Here is a 22,727-nt window from a genome sequence, read left to right on the forward strand (position 1 = left end):
AAACTAGATTGATCTACCGTGAAATTTAGATCCCATTTGTGGTGGAGTACAGATGATAATCTCTTTGGAAACAATTATATAGGAAACACAAAAGTGTTATGAAAGGGACAATTCTTAAATTTTACTCTGCTACTATATAAAATACATGCTTTCAACTTCTGTTTGTGAACACTTCTCCATGTGTCATGCCCCTCTCCCGCCTCCCTTCTTTTATTGTACTATTTTTCAATATTTGTGGAATTCCAAATGTCTTTCCATCTGATACTACTTACAATTTAATGCCAATGCAGGTTCTTACAAATATCTCTTTTAGCTATCAAAGCAGTTTTTATAGTTTGCTTTGTCATGCTTATTGACCAAGATGAAATAGGATAAATTATTGTTCAAATAGAACAAGCATTGCCCCAGATACACTGATTATAAAATGGAAGACAAGAAGTGTGGGTATAAGCAGAGAAGTCAAAAGAGACATTAAGTCCTTTTGCATTTGCATGGAAAAAGTGGCCTTACTGGTATCCAGGTGTGGTCAGTTTTATTTTTATGTATCCCACTAAGACAGGGCTTCAGAAGGAGATTTCATTTCTGATTTGTCCTTAAAAAAATTGAAGTGATTATAAAGCCCCATTTAACATCACCTTTCGTTGTTCCAACAGAAACTTCTTGATTTGGTGGTTAAGAAAAGTGACAACCTGACTGTTGACCAGCTTGAGAGATTGTATTCACTCCTCAGTCAGTGCATCTACAGACACCGTAGAGACTATGACAAATCACAACTTATAGAGGTGATGTTGTACCGTTTCTTTTATCCTTTATCTGAATTTTGTGAGGCTGCTTTTTTAAGCACTAAGTTCATCTCTCAGTTTACTGTTGTACTAGCAGGCAGAAGCCTTAAATAAACTTTGAGGAAAGTATCTAAAAACAGAATAAACTTTAGCGTAGAAATTACTTAAAAAAACAGAGATTGTTTCTAATAATACTTTTCTCAGAAAAGGATTAGGAATTTAACCTATAAGAAGGAAGGAAAAAGAGGAGAGAATACAGCAGCATGGAGAAGCACATGTTAGCAGAGTAAAAGCGGAGTAGAAGCAGTTACCACATTTGTGATATGAATAACAGTGGACGTGAAGTGAGTACTTATAGGCACACTGAGCCAGCATTGCTGCATTTGCTTTTACTTGCAGTTGTGTAACTAGACCCCCCAAAATGACATACCTCTTCTTCATGCAGTTAGCTGATTGTAACTTTTATACAAGACCTTAAAAGTTTGCAAACTAACTTCGTAAGTCCAACGCAGTGTAATTTAAGCCAGTTGTATGCTTTGCTGTCATCCTTTTCCTCTAGGATGCCCAGGCCTCCTGTCTGCATCAACAGTAAATTGATCATGTCACCACTGGCATAGGCTGATCATAACTCTGGATGTGCATTCCCTCCAACATCATTGTTCTAGCTGTAGAGAGGTTTGGATCAGCTTGCTGATTCAACTAATAACCAACCCTGTTGAGAAAAGGACAACAATTGCTAGTTTCCAGTTGGATTACTGAACACTAAATATTTTTCTCCATGAATATTTTACAGCAAAACCTGGAAATGCTTTAGCATGGGATATCGTAGAGTTACTGCAGAATGCTTTTCAAGCCATTTTCGTGCTATTCCTCTCACCATCTTGCCACCTAAAAATATGTTGAAAGTCTGTGCCAAATGTTAGGTAGATTAAAAAGACATTTATCCAGCAGGGGTGTGCAGAGACTGATCTTTACTTCGATTTTCCAAACTGTGCAGCTATGTGTAGAGCAGAGTCACCAATAGTGTAAGTGTGCAGGAAGACTTGGATTCATGCAGTGTGCTATTGCAGTGCTTCCTGAATACATATTGAGTATGTTAATTATATAAGTGACCCTAATACACTTTGATTTTCTTATGGACTGTCATAGTGGAGTGCTTTTCTGCATTAGTACTTCTTTAATTAGTTTCCTCTTTTAGCATGTTTTGCTAGCAGACAGCAGCTAATAAACAGAAATTTCTATTTTCCTATTAATTATTTTTTCAGATATTTAAAAAAATAGCCCAGTAAATATGATTATGTAATGTAACTTTATTTCCTTCTCTGTATACTTATGTATAATTGATGCCCTGTGTCTCTTGCAGGAGATGGAAAGAACAGTTCATGTGTTTGAAACATTCCTGTGAACTCAACAAGATGGGTGGGTTTATCCTCTCAAACTGCTCATGGGAGAGCAGTCCTCTGAGCCATTCAGTTTCCATTTGCACCAAGTATGTGCAGAGCCTTGGTCTTAAGTGCTCTCTCTTTTTCTTTTTGTTGAATTTGGTGCTATTGTCTCAGGTACCTGAAACCAACCAGCCTACAAGAACCAAACAGAACTTCATATAATTGTATCTGATATAAATAAAGAATACAATGCCACAGCTTGGAGATTTTTGGTGCTAAAGAAACTGTTTTCATTTCTGCTCTTGTTCATGCATTATCTTTGGGGAAACTTCAGGCAAAGTGGAGACCAACACATAACAAGAGGAGTGGAAAGAGCAGATCTAAGTTGAATATTTTTAAACAGGCAACCTTTCTTATTTTTTTTTTCCAGTTTTTCTCTTCTCTGGGGAATGGACAAAAAAAATCTGTTCTAAAGAAGGCAATGATTCATTCTGGTAGGAATCTTGAGTAACTGGATGTACAGTAATTTGAAGATGAGGCTCTCTAGAACTGCCTTTAATGTGCCTTTTAGTCAATTGAGAAAGATAAGGCTGATCAATTAGTTTGGATTATAGCAAGTGGCAATGTTAGAAAGCTGTCTTCAGAATGAAGATCTCCAAAAGGATGATTTGTATTCTCTTCATTGGATGGCAACCAGTATTATGGTTCTATAATGCCTGTCTTGCTCTACAGAACTAAACTATGACACACTGAAAAAGCCACATACTTTACCAAAACGGTGAAATTCCTTTTTTCCTTGGTATATATTTGTTCTAGAAACAAGTTACACAGTGAAATCCTTCTCTGTTGCTAAAAATTAAGCATTTTCCCACCATCCCCCTGTTTTCCATTTTGAGTTCTTTTAAGAAAAACAAGTGTAATACTGGTAGGTTTCTTTTTGAAGTTCCATGTTTGTAATATAGCTTGGACTGAAGTGCAGGTAAGAAGACACTGTAGTTGGTCAATGTCCTGGAGCCCAAGCTCACGTGAAAATATAAACTTAAACTAGGCTTCACAACTTGGTCCATGCAAAGCATTGTTAATGTTGGAGGTTTGGAGGACAGCCTTTTGAATAGATCTTCGGACCAAAGTTCTCTGAATTGTCTGGGTCTGAATTGTGTCATTCAAAACCCCTCTCTTCTGGCAACTGGAGAGAACAGTCTAGGCAGTTTCAAGAAAAACAAGTTTTATGACAAGCTCAGTATTAAAACATTACCTGGGCTGATTTATTTCAAACCTGTGTGGAAAGTGTTTTAGAGAAGTTGGCTGGTGTTGCCATTGTTAACCATTCATTGTGACTGTCCCTTACGTAGCTGCGGAAGTGTCTTTCCGGAAATATGCAACACAGTGTGATTAGTTTTAGACAAAACAGACTACTGCAGAGATACTGAGCTACCTCAGCTTTTTGTATTTTAGTTACCAACAGTGTTTATGGAGGACTCCCATTTGCAAGCTGAAGCTAAGGTATTTGTCTCCACCTCTACGGCTAATATTAGTATAGCACTGCAGAGAAACAAAACATGGGCCTTGGGCTACTGCAGTAATCCAAAGTGCTTTGTCCATTCTGGTTAAACATAATTCTTAGATCTTTTTCTCTCCAGAATGCCACTGTTTGTCTTTCTAGCTAATGGCAGAGAAAGGTTTTAAGCATTCATGTACATCTAGTTACACCTTCTAAATGCAACCCATGCAGAAACACTGTATTTTTTAGTTGGGAAAGTGCGATTAAAAACAACAAAAACAAACAGAAAACACATTTTAAATGAGATTCTTTGATCTCAGATTTGATTATGGGATTTTTTTCCATGTTTCATTTAGTATTTATTAGCATCATACCTGTTTGAGATATTTTTGTGTCTGGTACATTAACAGCATTTTGTATTTTGATGGGAATTGTTACAAACTTTAAGATTTGATTAAATAAAAATGTAGCAGATTTTTTGTAGCAAGTTTCTGATAAAAGGGGTTTTTGCAAGTCTCAGGTTCTTGCTGCAGAATTTTTTAAAAATATTTATTCCAGTTTCACTTACTCAGAGAAGTTTTTGTTCAAGTAACAGCAGCACTTGTGGAAGATAAAACCACACACGTTTTTAAGATGATAAATTTATATGAATTTAAAACGTTGAAAATTTTTGTCACCAGTGGGTGTGAAAAGCAAGTTTAAGGCTAATGCCTGACATTTAAAATGGTTCTAAAAGGTCAGGTTTCTAAAGGAAAATTTTTACTGTCAGTTGTTGATTGGGAAAAAATTGTAAAGAGGCAACTTTACTAATGGAAGAGCTGCCATGTTGTTTTAGAGAAAAGTAGCTGATATCAGATGTTCTAGTGGACAGCTTACCTAAAATGATATGCTCGCCTTCTTAGCCCAAATAGCCACACTTCAGTTCTTGTTTTCCTTTACAGATGTCTGGTGGTTATAGAGTTAAAACAGCTGTTAATCTATCCATGTGGTCTAAACTTGTTTACTCTTTGTATGTTTTTAATTTTTGTTGCCACATAGCACTGGCAAGAGTTTGTACAAATTGACCTTTCTTCCTTGTTTCTTGTTGTGAAAATTGCAAATAAACTCCTGTGTGAGTCCTTGTACTGGGGTCAGTGAAATGTGGCCAGCCAGAAGGAAGGAGGCTTCTCTGGGGGGGCTGACTGGGCTGTCTTGGAGATAATAGAGTTGCTCTTGGGTGAAGTTGATGGCTATGGAGTTAATTGTATTTGCAAGCTTGAATCTCACCTGTGATTAATTTTTTTGTTCTGTTTTGTGTCCTCTGTATTGTTACTTGATTTTCTCATATGCCAATGTATTTATAGGATTACTGTTTTTTGTAAAATCTTGTCTTCCTTTTTTTTTGGTTTGTTGGTTTTATTTTTCCATTACTTTGATGGGTCAGCTCTGGTTTTACCTTTACCTGAAGGCATGTCCTGCAGCTGATAGTCATTTATTTTGTCTTTATTTTGTAATCACAACATAAGCTTGAATTTGGGCTTGTACTTGCATCTTTTGTATCTTGTACATTGGGTTATTTAGACATTGGGGAGTCCTGTTTGGTTTCATTAACGTGTGTCTACTTTGTGGATTAAGTAGACTTCCTTCATCAGCTATGGTATATTTTGGATTCTATAGTTTATTCAGAACTGTGTTTAAATTGATGTTTTGCATTTTGACTTCATTTTACGTTAGTTTGAAGTAAGTTATTTAATTTTTTTGAACTTCTGGAAATTTTGAACATTTTACTGTAATTTGTAATATAACTGCTGTGAAATACTTGAATAAAGATGACAAGAAAACACAGCTTTGGCTTCTTCAGAAATGTTTAAAAGAAATCCTGCCTCCTATCTAGTATCAGTCTTTCTCTTACCAGGCCTTCATGATTTCAAGGTCCAGATGTGCCCCACATTGGGCACCAAAAAGAGCTGTTGTGGTTTAAACCCAGCCAGCCAACTCATTCACTCATACCCCTTTCCTCCCTCTTTCTTTCCTTTCATCCCCCAGAGGGATGGGGTTGAGAATCGAAAGAATGTAACTCCCACGGGTTGAGATAAGAACAGTCCAGTAGCTAAGGTATAACAAAAATCACTACTGCTGCCACCAGTAATAATAATGATAAGGGAAATAACAAGGGAAGAGAATATAACAGCTCACCACCCACTGACCGATACACAGCATGACCCGAGCAGTGATCTAGGCCTTCTGGGTAACTGTCCCCAGTTCACATCCTGGGCATGATGTGCTGTGGTACGGAATACCTCTTTGGCTAGTTTGGTCAGGTGTCCTCTTTCTGCTTCTTTCTGGCTTCCCCTCCTCCGTGGCAGAGCATGAGTCTTGGAAAGTCCTTGGTCAGAGTAAACATTACTGAGCAACAACTAAAAACATCGGTGCTATCAGCTCTGTTCCCAGGCTGGAAGTCAAAATACAGCACTGAACCAGCTACCAAGAAGGAGAAAAATGACTGCTACTGCTAAACCCAGGCACACCCAGGACTGCTTATAGTACTTCAGCATCCAACTAATAGTAGAGTTTCTCATTAGAGGTGTTTTAAGGAAGCATTCTCTTTCCTTGCTGTTCATCAAAGTGGTTCTACTTTCTGACAGGTTTTGATTTTTAATGATGAGCTTCTAATATTTCTAGAAATTCCTTTAGTTCTCCTTCCTCCCCCAAATAGGAGGGTGCATAGGAGAGTAAGAAGTTGCTAGAGATTATGGAAGTGAAGAATCAACTGACATCTTACTCATTAGCAATTTATCCAGAGCTAACAAACTGCATGTGATTTATATATAATGTGGAACAGAGTATGAGAAGCTGTACTAAAGATCTGTTACAGCCCGTCTTGAGGTACAGAACATAAAACAGACCTGCTCATTTTCCTCTTTTCCTTTCTGTGTACTGTGAGGCTCCTGGACAAAAGGCTATTTGAGGAAGAAGGTGGTAGTAACTTAATTCATGACTCTGATTCCACTTTTATATGCAGATTTGAAAGCACAATTAGATATTAAATATACTATTATGTAAATTACTATGTAAATATAAGAGTGAAGTTGATCCATGACAGCCGGGACTAATTTGTATCAGTATGGTTAGATATGGTGTTTGTATCTGAATGGCCTTGCAGATACCAGCACCATGGTTTGACACCGTCCAAGGAGTTTGCACTATGTGAATGAGGAACATAGGGTATGTTCCAGGTCTGATTTCTGACAGTGACTGTAAAAATAATCAGTCATAAGGGATGAAACTGCTTTATTTGTGCAAATTACTCAGTGAACTTTGAGTGGTGCTTCAAAAGCAGGAATTAATGAGGAATAGTTGGGTGCCATTGTGTGTTGCTAATAAAGCCTTAGTATAAGCCTGTGTTACACTCATATTTGTCAAGTGTTCCGTGATTAAAACTGCTTCCTTCTGCTGTTGGTTTCTCCCTTGAATGTAGCTTCGAAATGCTATTTCCCATATTTCCTTAAATTTGCAGTGCTGCAGATCCTGTGTTTCCTCCTTTAAGCTCCTCAGATAATTTATTAAAATAAATAAAAATGAGATCCCATTGTTGTGTAACTTGGATAGGATTTGGACTTGTAATATATGGGGTTTTAAGCTAGCACTGCATGTGAATAAATTCTGCAAACTAAGCCAGTGAACTTAGGAACTGATTAATGAAGCCAAACACTTCATTTATTTTTTTTTCTCTCCCTTTTATGCATCACTTGTGGTCATGTAACTATTATGTAAAAATGAGTGATTATAAACTTTAACACTAATTAATTCAGCCCCATCCCGTTTCTAGGTATGTGGGTTTTTTACAGTGTGAACATTTGCACAGGGAGTCTCTTTCAGCTGAGCCAACTGCCAGAAAATGGCTGTGACTACTACTTAATTAGATTTATTTCAGGCATGCATCTGACTTACACTGTGTTGAGCCTTACTTTAATAGGAGGGAAAATCCTTTTTCCTTCAAAAATATTACAAGCTAAAATTTAGAATAGTTTTACCACTTTTAGTGGAATGTTAGTGTAAACCCAGGCCTCTAAGGTTTACTGGTACGTGGATGCTGATCTGGAATAAAGCTGCTTTTAGTTGCAAAAGGTAGTCTGGAGTTAAGCTGTCTTGGAAGGCTCCTCACATTCAACTACAAGAGTGGGGCAGGTTGACAGCAGAGGAAGTTGTTCATCCTCTGCATTTGGGGTATCACCACTGGGACATCAGTTGGGATCTATTGGTGTACTGCAGAAGTCAAGCTGGTTCTGCTGTGGTGGACTTCTCGCCATGTCTTGTTCTACTTGTGTCTTCCAGCAGTCAGGAATTTGGCAGAGTACATGTGAGAAATGTGCAGCTCCCTGAGACTGGATGGCTGCTGGAATGCTTGCATCGCTTGTCGTCCTGAGATGAATGGCATTGTGATGAAAACCCCTTTGCATCAGTGTAAAGTTTTAATTGTTCTATGAAGCAGAGATGTTTGACTGTTTCTAAATGGAAATAGGAGTCTGTAGAAGGTGACCTATTAGCCTTGGAACTTTAGATTGTGAGGAAGGAACGACTTGGGGAAGTTTCAAAAGGTCTCCCTTTGAAGTTATTTATTCAGTAAAGGAGGTATAGATGAGACCAAAATATAGAAGATGAACTAATCCTAGAAAATACATTAAATTTGGACTACATCAATTTGCTGAGAAATTGAGTCTTTCTGCTGTAGAAGGAAAATAAGTGTTTTAGCTAAGGCACTGTTTGTCACCTCCAGAATCCCAGCTCTAGTTCTATTGTAAAGATTGCATTGTCTTGCAGACTTCAATACATCTTGTAGAATCCCCTGTGCCTGTGGGAGCTACCTGGAAGAACAGCGATTCCTGAGTTTGGAGACATGGAAGGAGAAATTGCTGTTCTGCTTTAGGTTCCTAATGAACGTAATTCTGAACTTGGTTTTGTAGCTATGCCCGCTGCATTCTCTGTGACATTACAGAAGGTTTAGTGACGTAAAGGAAATGTAATGTGAACCATCACATGTATGTGGCTGTTAACATCAGGCCAGGTTGGATGGGGCTTTGAGCAACCTGGTCTAGTGGAAGGTTTCCCTGCCCACGGCAGGAAGGCTGGAACCAGGTGAGCTTTAAGGTCCTTTCCAACCCAAACCATTCTGTGATTCTATGAAATGACTGTTTTGTGTAGACATTTGAAGTATTGGAAAAACATGTAAGACTACATTTTCATGAAGCATGGAGATGTAACTGGTTTAAAATTAACATCTAGCCCTTATAACGGGGTCAGAGTGCTTAGGAGTCTAGCTCTAAAATGTAAAGCATGGCTAGAAGGCAGAAAGGTTGTTTTTTCATAAAAAGCTTCATTTTCACAAGATGCAGAGCACAGGCACAGAAGCACAAGCTGAGCATAAATTTTGCAGTACTAATCTTTTCAGTACATGAGAATAAATTTTGGAAATGGAAATGAGCTGACACCTAATGATGATTTAAATGCGTAGCAATTTGTCACAAAAATTCGGGTTTTATTCACTGAGAATAATGTCAGCAGAAAACACTGGCTGTTGAATCTGATGCTGTGACATGTATGACTTGGATGACCCTGCGCATGTGAGATTAGCTTCTGTATGGCTCAACAGGCTTTTCAATAAAGGCATCTTGACTTGATCTGCAGAGTTTGTACATCTGCCCTCCTCTCTGAGCTTTTCCTTAAGTGGTTAAGCTCATGAGTAGAAACACGTGCCTTATTCCTCATTTGTTTTGGTCTGGCTTCTACTCCAGGCACCGCTTCTTGTCTTCTATGTTCAAAACGCTTCATACACAGATTTTTTTTTCCTTCCCACAAAGTTACTAATGCACTATGATCCAGTAGCCTCTCAGTCATCTTTTCCTGCGCAGAATGAACCTTTTATGGCTTTCACTGCATTTTTCCTCCAGCCTTTAACTCAGTTTTGTGGCTCTTTTCTGCAGTAGGTCAATTTTCGACATCTTCTAAAACATTTGTTCTCGGAGGAAATTGATGGGCCATTCCAGCATTGGTCCCACCAGTGCCATATACAGAGCTAAATATCACTGATTCCTACTCACTCTTCCCATTTTTACACATTCAAAGATCAATTTAGTCCTTTTATGCCAAGAAATTGGGCTGGGAAAGCTTGTTGCTTGACTCTTCTCGGACTTACACCTTTTCATGGTGCTATTCTCCATCCTGAATGTTGGCCTTCTGCATTCCCAGCTCTCTGAGGTCCTGCTTAGCTTTATGGAAGAAGTTTTGTTTAGTGGTCCAAGCCAGCACTATACATATGACTTATGTGGTCCTCCTTGTGTTTTGCTCTGCTACTCCGTGTTTCCACCAGTCTGTGACTAGTGAGTAATGTCAACATTTTCCTTCAAGAACTTTGGAAGAAGAGGATTTCTCCATTAGAAATATCCTGATAATACTGAATTGAGAATTACTCAGATTAGATAGTCCTCAATTAACCTGCCTATTTGTAGCATTTAATGTTTGCTGTCTGAATACTGCAGAGTGAGAAAGTTGAAGTATTTTGTCACATGCTGTTGAAAATCTATTACTTTATCAATCAAATGTGTAATCCTGTCAGAGAATGAGATCAGCTTTGTGTGATACAGATGATTTTCTAGCAAATCATTGTATTTATTCTTATCTCTTTGATTCATGATCAGTTTAGTTAGATATCATCTTTCCATTTTCATTTGGGATTGATGTCAGGTGAATGCCCTGTAATTACCCAGTCATTTCACTTGCCCTTTTGATAACTGTCACATTATCAGCTTTCTCTCGGAAATACCCCCATGTTATTAAAAATGAGTGTCAGCAAGGCAGAGCCTTCTGGGCTTTCTGGAAGTGTTGATGTTAGGTTACCTCCTGAGTTTGAAACCCTTATTCACTAGGGAAAGTCTAATATCATCTCCAGGTACTATGTCCTCTGCCTGTCTTAATCCCCATAGGGAATGCATACTTCTTGCTGAATAGGAAACAGAAATGTGAGCCATTCCCAAGCACTCCCTGCCACATTTCCACTCTTCATTTTCCCTGGAAACTGTTTGTGGAATTTTTATGTTCCAGTACATGAACAGGCAGCTTGCAGAAAAGCTGAGCATAATGAAGCAGGTAAAATTGAACTCGATATCAACAAGTAATGGAGCACTGCGTTCATTGGACATGAAAGTAATGGACTTACTAGAAGATACTCGCTTTTAATGGAAATGGAGTGGCTACAGAAATTCCAGCATGCTTGGAAATTTATGCTTGCTTTGCAAGATCTGATTATTTTTACCTGAGTGGAGGGACAGTGCTTCTGGTAGAGCATAATGCTCATTATACTCTTAAAGTGTTTGGTGTGTCACCTTTGCTGTTCAGCTCACTGATCCTTACTCTGATGCTGTCCACCAGCACAAGGACATTGCATTACAAATTAGGGACTGCTTTAAGTTCCTGGTATGTGGGCAGGAACTAGTTCCTTTCTACCTCTAGGAGTGATTATTGTAATCATTTTTTTCTTTAATGAGGTGGGAAGCTGAAGCTCATGTAGGAAAGTCACTGGTGACCTCTGTTAGGTGCCTGATCTTTAGCCACAAAAACGTGAGAAATGGTCACCGATAGTCACGATGCTGGAGGAAGTGTGTGCATCGCCTGTGGTGCTAGGCATGACTTGTAGCAATCTTCAGCTCAGCCCCAGCTGTCATCACAATTCCTACTTCTGTATTAATTTGCTTACAAGCTACATGCTGATGTTGCCTGTCAAACTATTAAAAACCCCTGGGTTAACAGTGCTGTTCTCTGGACATGTCGTGAAAGGCTTGGGTACTGGTGCCAGCATGAATCTTAGGAGATGAGCTCCAAAAGAAAAGAGAATGCTGGTCAAAATAACAGATGATAAAATTAAACCCAGCAGGCAGCCCTTCAAACCTTCATTGTGTACACACCACTAATAAATAACTCAGAGTCACATTTGGCTTGATGACAGCACTGGAGCTTCCTTCCCCCAGGTAGTAACAGAGCCAAAACATGTAATTGCGTGTAAAGCTCTTACCAAATGAAGCAGAATTTGGTCAGATAAAGTGGAATTTGTTACTTTTAAAGAAATCTGCTAGCTAAACAGGAATTATGAAAAGCAGTGTGTTATCAAAAGGAAACCCACGGGTGACTAGCAAAGGGAGAGTTGGTTTTTAAGGTAGTTTGCCACCTTCCTTTTTGTTTCAGTCTCCAGCAGCTGGAGACGGTGCTGCTGTGCCTGTCAGGCTTGCACAGTTCAGCTAAGGAGCCTGCAATGGCAGCTCCTGCTTTCATGAATTCTGATCTCAGTGAGTGTTTAATCATGCCTCAAACAGATGGGCTTTTCGGAGGAAAAGCAGTGTTTCCGTTCTGGTATTGCTGTCCAGCTTAATGTAACAAGTGATGGGAACACTGTGCCTGAGACACGTCCATCTGCTTCCCTCCAGAATGTTTTCTTTCTGGACTTTTCTGCAGTCTGAAGTTATTGACCCAGAATACTCGTGATGGGAACCTACTGCTGCCTTCCTGTAGGTGCTGGTGCCTCAACCTCAACCAAAACCTGTGTTTAGCCAACTTGAAATGGGAAAGAAAGCATTAAGGGGTGAGCTTCAGGGCCTCATCCAAATTAAAAACCTTGTATTAGCATGCCAAGTTGTAAGAACGTCAAAGTGGATACAGTCACTGTCTTCCTAGAGACCTGGCACTGGCTGCAACCTGCCATGCACTGTTATGGAGGTTTATCTCCCATTATATATAGTAAGCTTGAATAGGCAGGGGTCACCAGTATCGAGGCCATATTGCTGAAATTGCAGCTGCGCTGGGCAGGGCACATCTCTAGGATGAAGGATCACCGCCTCCCCAAGATCGTGTTTTACGGTGAACTTGCCACCGGTAGCCGCAAGAGAGGTGCCCCAAAGAAGAGATATAAGGACTCCCTGAAACAATACCTTAGCCTTGGCCATGTTGACTACCATCAGTGGTCCACCTTGGCCTCCAATCGGAAGACTTGGAGACACACCATACATAATGCCGTTGACTCCTTTGAGAACTCACGCAGAACTAGTCTCGAGGAGAAAAGACAACACAGAAAGAATCGTGCACCACCTGTACCACCCAAGGAGACCTTTTGCTGTGCTTTTTGCAGTCGGAATTGCCTATCTCACATTGGCCTTCTCAGTCATCAGCATGCTTGTAGTAAGCGTGGGTAAAGCCCTTCTCAAATCTTCGTTCATGGTCAAGCCATGAATGAATGATGAATGATACATAGTAAGTTACCTGTTTTGGTTGGTGATGGGGTGGCAGGATGGTTCTGAGGCCTTGTTGTTGCATGTGAGACAGCACAGAAAAGCTTTGGGATTAGTTCCAGTTCTCTCGGGAAGTTCCTCGTGAGAAGCCAGGTGCGAGGGTAAGTACTGGAAGCAGTCTGGGCCTCTGCTGTCTCTGCCTGTTAAACACAATGGTGCTCGTGAAGTCGGGCAGAAGCTCAGGCTGCAGCTCCTCTTCCAGCTAATCCCTGTATCCCTGCAGCTGCAGAAGGTGGGTGCTCATGCTTGTGTTCAGTTCATCCAGACTCTGCCAAGGGCAAGTTGAAATGTAATGAACTCTCTAATTTGCTTGCTCCAGTTGCACTGCGCTAAGCTCAGCCTTAACACTGAGCTGCAGCTCATTAAAAGACAAGGTTGCTGAGGCTTTATTAGAACAGTGTGTTTGCCACTAGATGAAATAAGGGGAGAAAGGTGGATAATTGTGTAAATTGACAGGGGTGGCTGATTACCTGAACGCAGCCAGCAGCCCCATTTGGAGATCGACCTCCTTCCCAGGTAAGCCAGGGCAGAGTGAAGCCAGTGAACAAAGAGTGTTTATCACAGCCAGGCTGAGCTAGCCTGTCCTTGAATTTCTTAAAGCTTTCAGAGGTGCACACAATTCATTTGGCAAAAGTGCTCAGCAGCTTCCCAGAGGGAAACTAAAATGATTTCCACAGACAAGTAAAGCAAATAGCCTGCATCTTGTTTGTCCTACTAAGTATTAGTGACTAGTGCTGAGTAAGGATCTTTGCAGAGTACTGATGAAAAGGCTGGCAACTCATTCCACCCGGTGTGCATTGTTGCAGCAGGGCTGTGTGACAAGTGAATCGCAAGGCTTCTGGTAACCTTCACTGGCTGTGCAACTTGAGCCACGAAGCTGGTTAAAGACTGTGCTTCATGCTCTTAAATACTTGCACAGATGTACTCTGTAAGAGCATGAGACAATTTCAATAGATGTTAGATTCTTCCTGTTAATGTGCAGAGCAGATTCTGCCTCCTAAGATCCAGCTGAAATGTTCCACTGCGGTGGTATTTGAGACTAGTTATATTTGGCACATCTTTGTTCCGTATCCAGTTTTACAACTACCAGATGGCACCCTAATGAAACATCAAAGAAACCATGAATGGCTGCACTTAAGTGCTCTCTGAAAGATGTATCCAGTGAGATACAGAACTCCCACTCCAGATATGAAGGAATTCTGACCATAGGGCAGAAGTAGCTTTTATCTTTCAGACACTGCAGCAGCAGCACAGTACAAATCCTAACCTTCATGTGAAACAAAAACATCATCAACAACAAAGCTGTTTATCGGTGCTTTTTTTTTTTTTTCCAAGATACTTTCCTAAAGTACTTTGAGCCTGTTTTCCTTAATAGTAAGTTTGCGAAAATGGATGAAGAAGAAACAGTCTCGCTGAATAAAATACAGAATCACTTCCAAGAACTTCTTCCGGAATAGTATGTTCTTTGGAAGCTACTTAAGTTTCAACAATGGAAGTTCTTTGGAGCATTTAAGTATCAACAATGAATCTTGGGATTTGCGAGGGAAGCTAGGTGGGTGGAATGGATACACTTTCATCCATGGCTGGGATGAAACCTGAAGTCACTGTTCATGCAGTGTTGCTTCTTGGTCGGTCGTGACAGAATTAATCCAATCTGGATGCTGAATCTAGATCTATAAATATATTTATTATAATATAACAAGAACTTAACAGTAAACATAAACTATATACAATACCATTACAGATAACCCTGTTTTTAATATTATTCACAGAAATAGCCAGTTTTGTTCCAGTGTGAGAAATGAAGAAATAAGCTAAATTGGAAATGTTGAATGTGTTTAGGTCTTGTTGACAGGTAGCACCTCCTTTGGAGGTAGACACACACCAACACTAAAATTAGTCCTGCCCCAGGCAGTTAGAAACTTGTGCTCCAATCTTTAGGTTCACACTTGCACCCTGTTCGACATAAATACTTTAAATGACATACTAGTATATAATTTTGTTGTGCTTATTATTACTTTTTTCTTTCTTTAAAGAATAAATAAAACAACTGCATAACAAAGGCTGGAACCTCACTGTCAAAATGAGAGACTTGAGTCACCCTATAGCTTGACTCAGATGATTTGAGCACTTTAAATACTGCAAGATACAAATGTCTTTATTTTTTTATTTTATAAACGATTATTAATAAAATAAGATGATTAGCGAACCATCTGCATTGATTTCCCCAAAGCTGTAGGCAGACCTCCCTCCCTATAAAAAGGCTAGTGTTATTTGGTATGAAATTCAACTAGATATTGACTGTAAGATCTCACCCACACCCTGTACAGGACTCTCCTAGAATAACTGGCATGGCATTTGGGATTTGAGTCTGCAAAGGCAAGTATGGCAACTTTTTTCCCTCTTGGAAAGAAACTGGACAATCCTTAGCTAGGGGTTACTTCCTATCTGTGAATTTTAAGCTTCTTTTCCCTGCCCCCTCTATGTTACCCGGTCCATCTCCTGTTTGATCCTTTCATGTATAAATTTATAAAGAATTTCCACATCACAATGCTCTCTGGATAGACAATATTTTAATATATATAAAAATATAACCCCTGTGCTGTGCATATACTTACAACTCTACATAGTAATCATTTTAAGTCTCTTATGCTGGGCTTAAGTCTATGCATTTTTCTACCATGGGATTTAAACTTGTGTGTTTAAAATATGTAAATGAGAAGCAAAAGGTTTCCACACCTATGGGGAAACTCGAAAAGTAAAATAAAATACTCCTCAGACTTTACCTAAAAGATAGTGGCGTATATCCCAACATAAGGAATTTTGGTTGAGAGTCAAAACTGAGTGCGCAGCTGCAACAGGAGGCACCTTCTCCATGTGATGAAAATGCTGACGTCCCACACTGCCCTCTGTGTTTTAGTGGGTTCCCAATCAAACCTCCAGATGGGATCCCAAATCTGCAGTTTATCAGGAGAATGCCTCTGGAATCGAAACATTTTTCATTTTGCATTACAGGAATCGAGCACTGCCAAGTTCGCTCAGAAGCTGAAAGCGGGCAGACGCAGTTTAGAAGACCCCCCCAACCTGTGGGCATGGCCACACGTGCCCACACAAGCATCACCCAAAGCAGAAACTCATCCAGCCCAACAGGCCTGTTTTGTTTTTCATCTTTTAAAACAGAATTTATTACCAATTCTTGTCCCCAGTCCCACCTCTCCTCCCCTCCGGGCTCTGCTCTAGAGAACTGAAAGATTTGTTTGATCTGATGGAAGACTGACATCAATGTAAGCCATCTGTCACACAAGATTCCTCTCAGTCATTGGTATTGAAAAGCATGTATTTGTTAAAAACAAATGTAGGAATCAAAGTGATAAGGACACTTTGACCTTTCAAATAGATTGATGCCTATAGTAAAACTAATCTGCATGGTTATTTTAAGAATCAAGCTTGAACTCTAAAGTAAAATGCAGATTTTCTTTTTTCTTCTCTTCCCCAGCTTAAAAAATATGTGAAATTCTATTGCACCTGGGTTGACCAAAAGCCGATGTCCAGAACAAGTGCCACTATAACATCTAGCGACACCCTTGTATTATTAAGTTACAATTATCTTACATAGCACGGAGCTCTCTGCTCCTTGTTCACCAAAAGGTGAGGATGATTTTTCTACATTCAATGTAGACACTATTCAAGACTTTAGAGCAGTATGTTCACTGGCTGGCTTTGCTGCTTTTGTTTCTTAAGTAGTAGTATCCTTCTTTCCTGCTTTCAACAGGTACAAACAGTTCTCCATCCAACTCCTGCGTAACATCAGCCGCTCTGGATGTACTTCTTGATTGCTACGCAGCCGTGTCGAAAAACAGGGCAGGGCATATTTGGCAGAAGTGTCCACGTGTTTGTTTTAGGGTCGTAGGCTTCCATGTTTCCCAGGGCAGGTCCTTCGCTGCTAACGATCCCACCAGTGGCATAAATTTTTCCATCCAGAACCACAGCGCTTCATTAATGAAAAACAAACAAAGTTTGAGTTAGCTTTCTTCCCCAACAGTTCTCTTTTCAGGCTTAAAACAAACCCAAGCTTGCATTACAAGGGGTAAACGATGAACACACTTTTTATTCTTACCTACGTGAAACTGTGCGAGTGCTTCTCTTACCTCTCCCTTGCTCTCCCCCAAAATTAATGCTTTTTGTGCCCCTGCCAGGTAGGTAAATGTTGTCTCTAATTTAAACAACAGAGGCCAATTAGTCCAAGTAAGATGCTCCAGCCCACATACCGATCTGCAGCAAATGCAGCAGGACAATGCATCCCTGTAACACCATCACATGCAAAAGCAATCCAAGCAGTTCAGGGTCCCTGATGCCTTGGTTGGAATAAACCCTGTAATTACTTCTCTAATTATCAATGAATGCTGAAAAGTAGGGGAAAAAAACCCTCTAAGAAATGCCCTGTTGGTTCAGCCCTTTCCATAGCCACACTGTGCTGTGGGAGCCTGGGGTTCCTGCTGACCTTGTCTTCATGAGCAGGAAGGGTGGTGTCAAGTGGAAAGCCAACCTCGGGGAGATGGATCTGATGGCTGGGGACATGCAGCTGAGGGACTGCAGAGGAGCAGGATGTTGGTGACTAAAGACAAAAAACCCTACTGCTTTTTTCAAATGAAAGTGTTTGACTTCAGACATCTCTTGCAAATCAAGGATAATGAGGCTGGGCTAATCCCATGGGCTGTAGGCTCCTGATAGGAGGGAAGGTGCAGAGTTGTGGAAGGTATTTGGAAGAAAAATTGCCCTTCAGCCTCATCTCTTCTTCCTTCTTCCACTTTACACCCCATCATCTTCAGCAATCGTGTGCAGGGCATGACACTCACTTTGGGCTAATGGAGATGGAGAACGAGGCGCTGAGATCCTTCCCCATGCACAGCGGGAACCCAAAAGTGAGGCAGCTGTGTTTTCCATCTGCTGATAAACCTGAGTTTGCCCCCCACATTTAAAGATGTTGTTAAGCTGGACGGGGTTGTCGGTGGCTTTTCTGGTGGTTGAGTCACTTCCAACAGGAGCCAGTGGATGGTTGTGTTGGGAACGAAAATGGAGACTTGGAAAGTGTATACACACCAGGGCTCAGCAGGGAGAAAAATAAGGAAAGGAAGACAAGAAATTAATTGCAGCAAAGAAGGTGGCCTATATCTAAGAAGGTGGAAGGGCTGTAACACTGTCATTTCTTCTGGCTAATTTTGGAGCAGTGGAAAGAAGAAGAATAAGAAGTGATAAAGGCAGAAGACAGAGAGCGCTGAAAGACCCAGGATGAACTGAGACTAAAGTGGAGCTGACAAAGCCACGAGTTTTTGAAGAACACAAAACTCTGTTGCCCTTGTGGAGAAGCTGAGCCTGAGGTTAAAAATAAACCCACAATGACAACAGTGAGGACTCAAATAAGCCCAGTCCCTGGGTACCGCCAGGAAATAGGAAATAATGAGAATCTTGTCAAAATAACTGTTAATCTGAAAGGAGGAGGAAGGAGAGAGAGACTTGAAACACTTGATTAGAGCCTATCCACAAATCAGCAGGGCTGGATGATACATAGCCAGGGTCCTAAGGGAGCTTGCTAATGAACTTACTGAACCACTGGTAATTATTTTTGAAACGTCAGGGAGAAATGGGAAGAATGAGGACCTGAGTAAAGAGAGCGTCATCCTGAAAGAGGGCTCCGAGACTGAACAAGCCCATGTCTGAAAAGACAGAGCTAGTGGCAGAGAGGCACTGCCCTGCCAGGACTCCTGCCAGGGCTCAGGTCTGTTACGGCCCGGAGGGAGCAGAGGTGGCAGGACCAGCCAACCCAGTAAATCAGACAAATGTGCACATTAAGCCACAGTTTAGGATTTAAGATCCTAACTTAAGTTGGGGGTGGGAAGCCCAGATCTACACCGGAATAAAAGCAAGACAGGCTGGGAAATACAGCTTGCAAAATACAGCACGAGGAGGGGGAAACGACAATCTCCCCATCTGCTGAAACATCCTCAATGTGGTCGAGGGGCTGCTGAAACCCTAGAAATGAGGCCATGGGGTAGCAGTTGCTGTTTGTGTTTCACTCGTTTTTCTTAGTGAAGTTGAAGGAGATGGAAGCTTATGTGAGTTGGGTATTGTCTGGGATGTGCTGGGTGAAGACAATCCAATGTCAGAGATGGACTGCTGTACAGAGCAGTTTTGCTGCCTTGCTTCTCTAATGCTGATCAGTCATTCAAACAGTACCCATACACCAGTTAATTTAGCAGTTTTGTTGGGTGAGGTGGGAAAACCTAAGCAAACTCCCTACCACAGAATAGAACCCTAAGAAAGGTCTGACTGCAGAACTGTCAATAACGGGCAGTTAAAAGAAATATTAATGTGGAGCTTGGAGCCTATTAGTGTTCATGATCATGGACCAGGGCCCATGAATGGCCTCTAAAAAGCTTTAATTTACTGGTGTGGACACGCTAGTGTAGATGACAACACCTCACACCAGCACAGGAGAGGACCTTAGTTGCTGTTACCACTTACACATGGACCTGTCTGATACTTCCTGCTCATTACGTGGTGAGCCTGTTCTGCATGGAGCTTTTGACCTGTATGGGATGAATGGGAAGGACAGAGGGAGGATGCTGTGCAGAGACTTCTGTGTAGGTGACCCTGGGAATAGGAGCTGAGCAACCACCAGCTCCCAGTTGAAGTCTGGTCTTAAGTGCCTGGTGTCCACTTGGGCATCTTATGTTAGGTCTCTAAATAGGGACCTGGGTGCTTTACAAGTTCCTGTGTAGTATCTTAGCTGCCCACATTTCTTCTAGTAAGGTCTCTTCTATCCCACGTTTAGTAGCAGCTACTCTGAGCCAGAGCTGCTGCCACCATAGAGCAGCTCAGCAGCCAAGCACAGCTTCCCAAAGTGCTGTGGGTCTGGGTTCCTCCCCAGCCCATGCTCTTGGATTAGGGGTTACAGCGGGTGGGCAAAGGCTGCTCTTGTTCTCCAGCATCTGGGCTACACCACAGAAAGAAATTCCTGCCCAGTAGCTGGGACCACTCTCTCATCATGGTGTTAATGCTCTGGGGAAGAAATGGAAGCTGAATCTCACCCTCTGAAAGGCCATGTGAATTGTAAATGGTGGTTGCAGCAGCTTCTCCCCCTCCATATGCAATTCCCACAGACAAGAATGGTAAAACACTTAGTTTGTAAGTCATGCCTGAGGTTAAACAAAACAGTGAGCTTCTGCTATCAAGAAACAGGCAGTTTTTAGTATGCAGTGGGTACTTACATGTGCAGGGGACTTTGGAGTCACTCAGGCACCCTGGGGCTATGCTGGCAGGTAGGTACTTAAGATCAATTACAAATTTAGTCCTAGATTGCTGATACTTTGCAGTATTAGGGCAATCTCTGCTAATTTCTGGGACCTTAGAGAATAGGAAACTCAAGTGGGATTTAAAACCTTGAGGAAAGTGATTGGAAAGGAGTATGCTCATAGCTCTTTCTTCATTACTGTGACAATATTTCTTTTCTCCCCTCCCTTCCATCACATCAGCTGTAAAAACATCGTTACCAAGGCTGAGGTACAAAGAAAGAAATAATTACAATAATTAGGATGCAAGTTTATTGCTTGCTGCCATTAATGCTGAGAGATAAAATGATTACAGGCTGTCAGAGCCTGGGAAGGAAGGAAGGAAGCTCCACGCCACAGAGGCTTGCTGTGGGGATGCAAACCCTCCAGCAGCTTTGGGAGCAGCAACCTCCCCAGCTAAGGACGACCTCCATCTCCCCAGCAGCATGCCCAGGGTGAAGATAACTGGCATCAGGAGGGAGGTCACTCCATCCACACCTTCCAGGGAAACATGGTTCAGCATCTTGCCATGATTACCCGGCATGCTAGCAACCCTGTTTCCTGCTCTACACCCCTTACTAGAGAGGCTTCACCTACAGCACTGTGTCTGATTCACCAGAGGTGCTGGGGGCATCCTTCATTGCCCAAACCATGAGCAGTGTCAGAGCACTGTGATATTCCCCAGCGCTGCCACTGCTAATACAGGCCATCTGCTGACCTTCGTGAAGCTGTGAATCACACTCCTAAGGAAATCCCAACGAGGCTGAGATGTACCAAGGGCTGGTGGAGACCTGGCTGTCCATGGCTGCAGTGGCTGTGTAACCTAAACACCCTTTAAATCTCTTCTCTGCTTATCCACTTTGCAGTCCTTCCCCAGCCTGAGCAAACAGGTGACAGCTAGCCATTAAAGGACTTGAAGAACAAAGTGAATCATTGAATCAAAAATCATAGAACACCCCAGGTTGGAAGGACCTTGAGAGATCGTCTGGTCCAACCTTCCATGGGAAAGGGACACTAGATGAGATTATCTAGCACCTTGTCCAATCGCATCTTGAAAACCTCTCATGATGGGGATGCTAGAACCTCCCTCAGGAGCTTATTCCAGTGAATGATTGATCTCACTGTACAAAATTCTTATATTGAGATAAAACTTCTCCTGGTGCAGCCTGTATCCCTTGTCTTCACCGTGTGGCTCCCTGTGAAGAGAAAGCCTCCATCCTCCCAGTAGCCGCCCTTTAAGTGCTGGAATACTGTGTGAGGTCCCCTCTGAGCCTTTTTTAATCCAGGGCGAAGAGACCCAATGCCTTCAGTCTTTCCTCACAAGGCAGGTTCTCCAGCCTGTTGATCTTCTCTGTTGGCTCCTCTCTGGACCCTCTCCAGTCTGTCTGTGTCATTTTTGAATGGTGGTGACCAGAAGTGGACACAGTACTCCTGGTGCTGCCATCAAGTGCTGAGTGGGATGGCCACATCTCTCTCTGCAAGTAATGCCCCTGCAGGTGCAGCCCAGGATCTGATTTGCCTTTGTTGCTGCATTTGACTTTGCACTGCTTTTTTAATTAACATTTTTAATCACATGTGAGCAAGGCTGCCCATGCTCCAGCTCAGACGTGGAGCACCTGGGCTCAGCACACAGGAGCTGGTGGTGCTCTCAGCTGGGGCCCTGCCACGCAGCTCAGCTGCCATTTGCTTGGTGGCTGCTTTCCCATCAAGACCCTCCACTAAGTCTCCTGATGGATGATAATTTGGAAGCAACCCAAAGTGGAGGATGTCAGCACCTTTCTTCTGTAATGTCTGAGAGACAAGTGCCTGGGAGCTCCTGCTGCAGCCCTTCTCTCTTCCAGTCATGATGGCTAGCCATAGCCCAAGCAGTGGTGCTACCAGCAAAGTTTGTTAATTTTTTCATTATTTTTATTCTTATTATTAATTTTCCTGCTTAAAGACCATGTCAGCCTCATCAGGAAATGTTAAAAACAATTTAAAAATAAATCCTGTCTTTTCATGTCTGGGCTTGTAAAAGATTTGAAATGGCTGGATCAATGTGGTGTTTTGACTTCACAAAACTTACTATCATCTGAGGCCACAACCAAAGCTCCTCTGCCTCCCTCCTCACTACTGGCTATGCATGCACATATCTGGAGCAGTTCCATAAACATTTAATAACATCAGTTAGACAGACACAGAATCTGCTTAACAGAAAAAAATCCTCATGTTTATTACTGGATGGATTTCCTCCCTGCCCTAAGAGTTCAGGAGGGCTTTACTAGAGATGGAACCAAATTATGCTTGTCAACTGGTTGGCGTTAGCGGGAGGCAAGAAAAGCGAGCACCATAAACAGCTACTGTGGGAAGTGGCTGTATGCAGTGCTGGGCAGAGCTGAAACCATCTCTTAAGCTTTTGCTTAAACTGGAGAACTTTTCTT

The 22,727-nt window shown here is 41.6% G+C and overlaps 3 protein-coding genes across 9 annotated transcripts in view; 1 reads left to right on the forward strand and 2 right to left on the reverse strand.

The window, feature by feature from the left end:
* The window catches only part of ATAD2B (ATPase family AAA domain containing 2B), an 82,013-nt gene extending 76,521 nt beyond the window's left edge, over positions 1-5,492 (forward strand). For all 5 annotated transcript variants that reach the window (XM_061372328.1, XM_061372327.1, XM_061372329.1 and 2 more), the window contains 2 exons: positions 654-782; positions 2,146-5,492. In XM_061372328.1, coding sequence (XP_061228312.1) covers positions 654-782; positions 2,146-2,187 — 171 coding nt within the window. In that variant the 3' untranslated portion in view covers positions 2,188-5,492. The remainder of the gene's footprint in view (positions 1-653; positions 783-2,145) is intronic.
* Positions 1-22,727, reverse strand: part of LOC133222549 (uncharacterized) — a 146,788-nt gene that overhangs the window by 104,198 nt on the left and 19,863 nt on the right. The window lies entirely within an intron of this gene.
* Positions 14,646-22,727, reverse strand: part of KLHL29 (kelch like family member 29) — a 405,698-nt gene continuing 397,616 nt past the window's right edge. For all 3 annotated transcript variants that reach the window (XM_061372334.1, XM_061372335.1, XM_061372333.1), the window contains one exon: positions 14,646-16,970. In XM_061372334.1, coding sequence (XP_061228318.1) covers positions 16,787-16,970 — 184 coding nt within the window. In that variant the 3' untranslated portion in view covers positions 14,646-16,786. The remainder of the gene's footprint in view (positions 16,971-22,727) is intronic.

The sequence above is a fragment of the Neopsephotus bourkii genome, unplaced genomic scaffold, assembly GCF_033783945.1.
Source record: "Neopsephotus bourkii isolate Nb327-2 ecotype Australia unplaced genomic scaffold, CSIRO-AGI_Nbou_v1 NB_1600, whole genome shotgun sequence".
Classification (NCBI taxonomy): Eukaryota; Metazoa; Chordata; class Aves; order Psittaciformes; family Psittacidae; genus Neopsephotus; species Neopsephotus bourkii.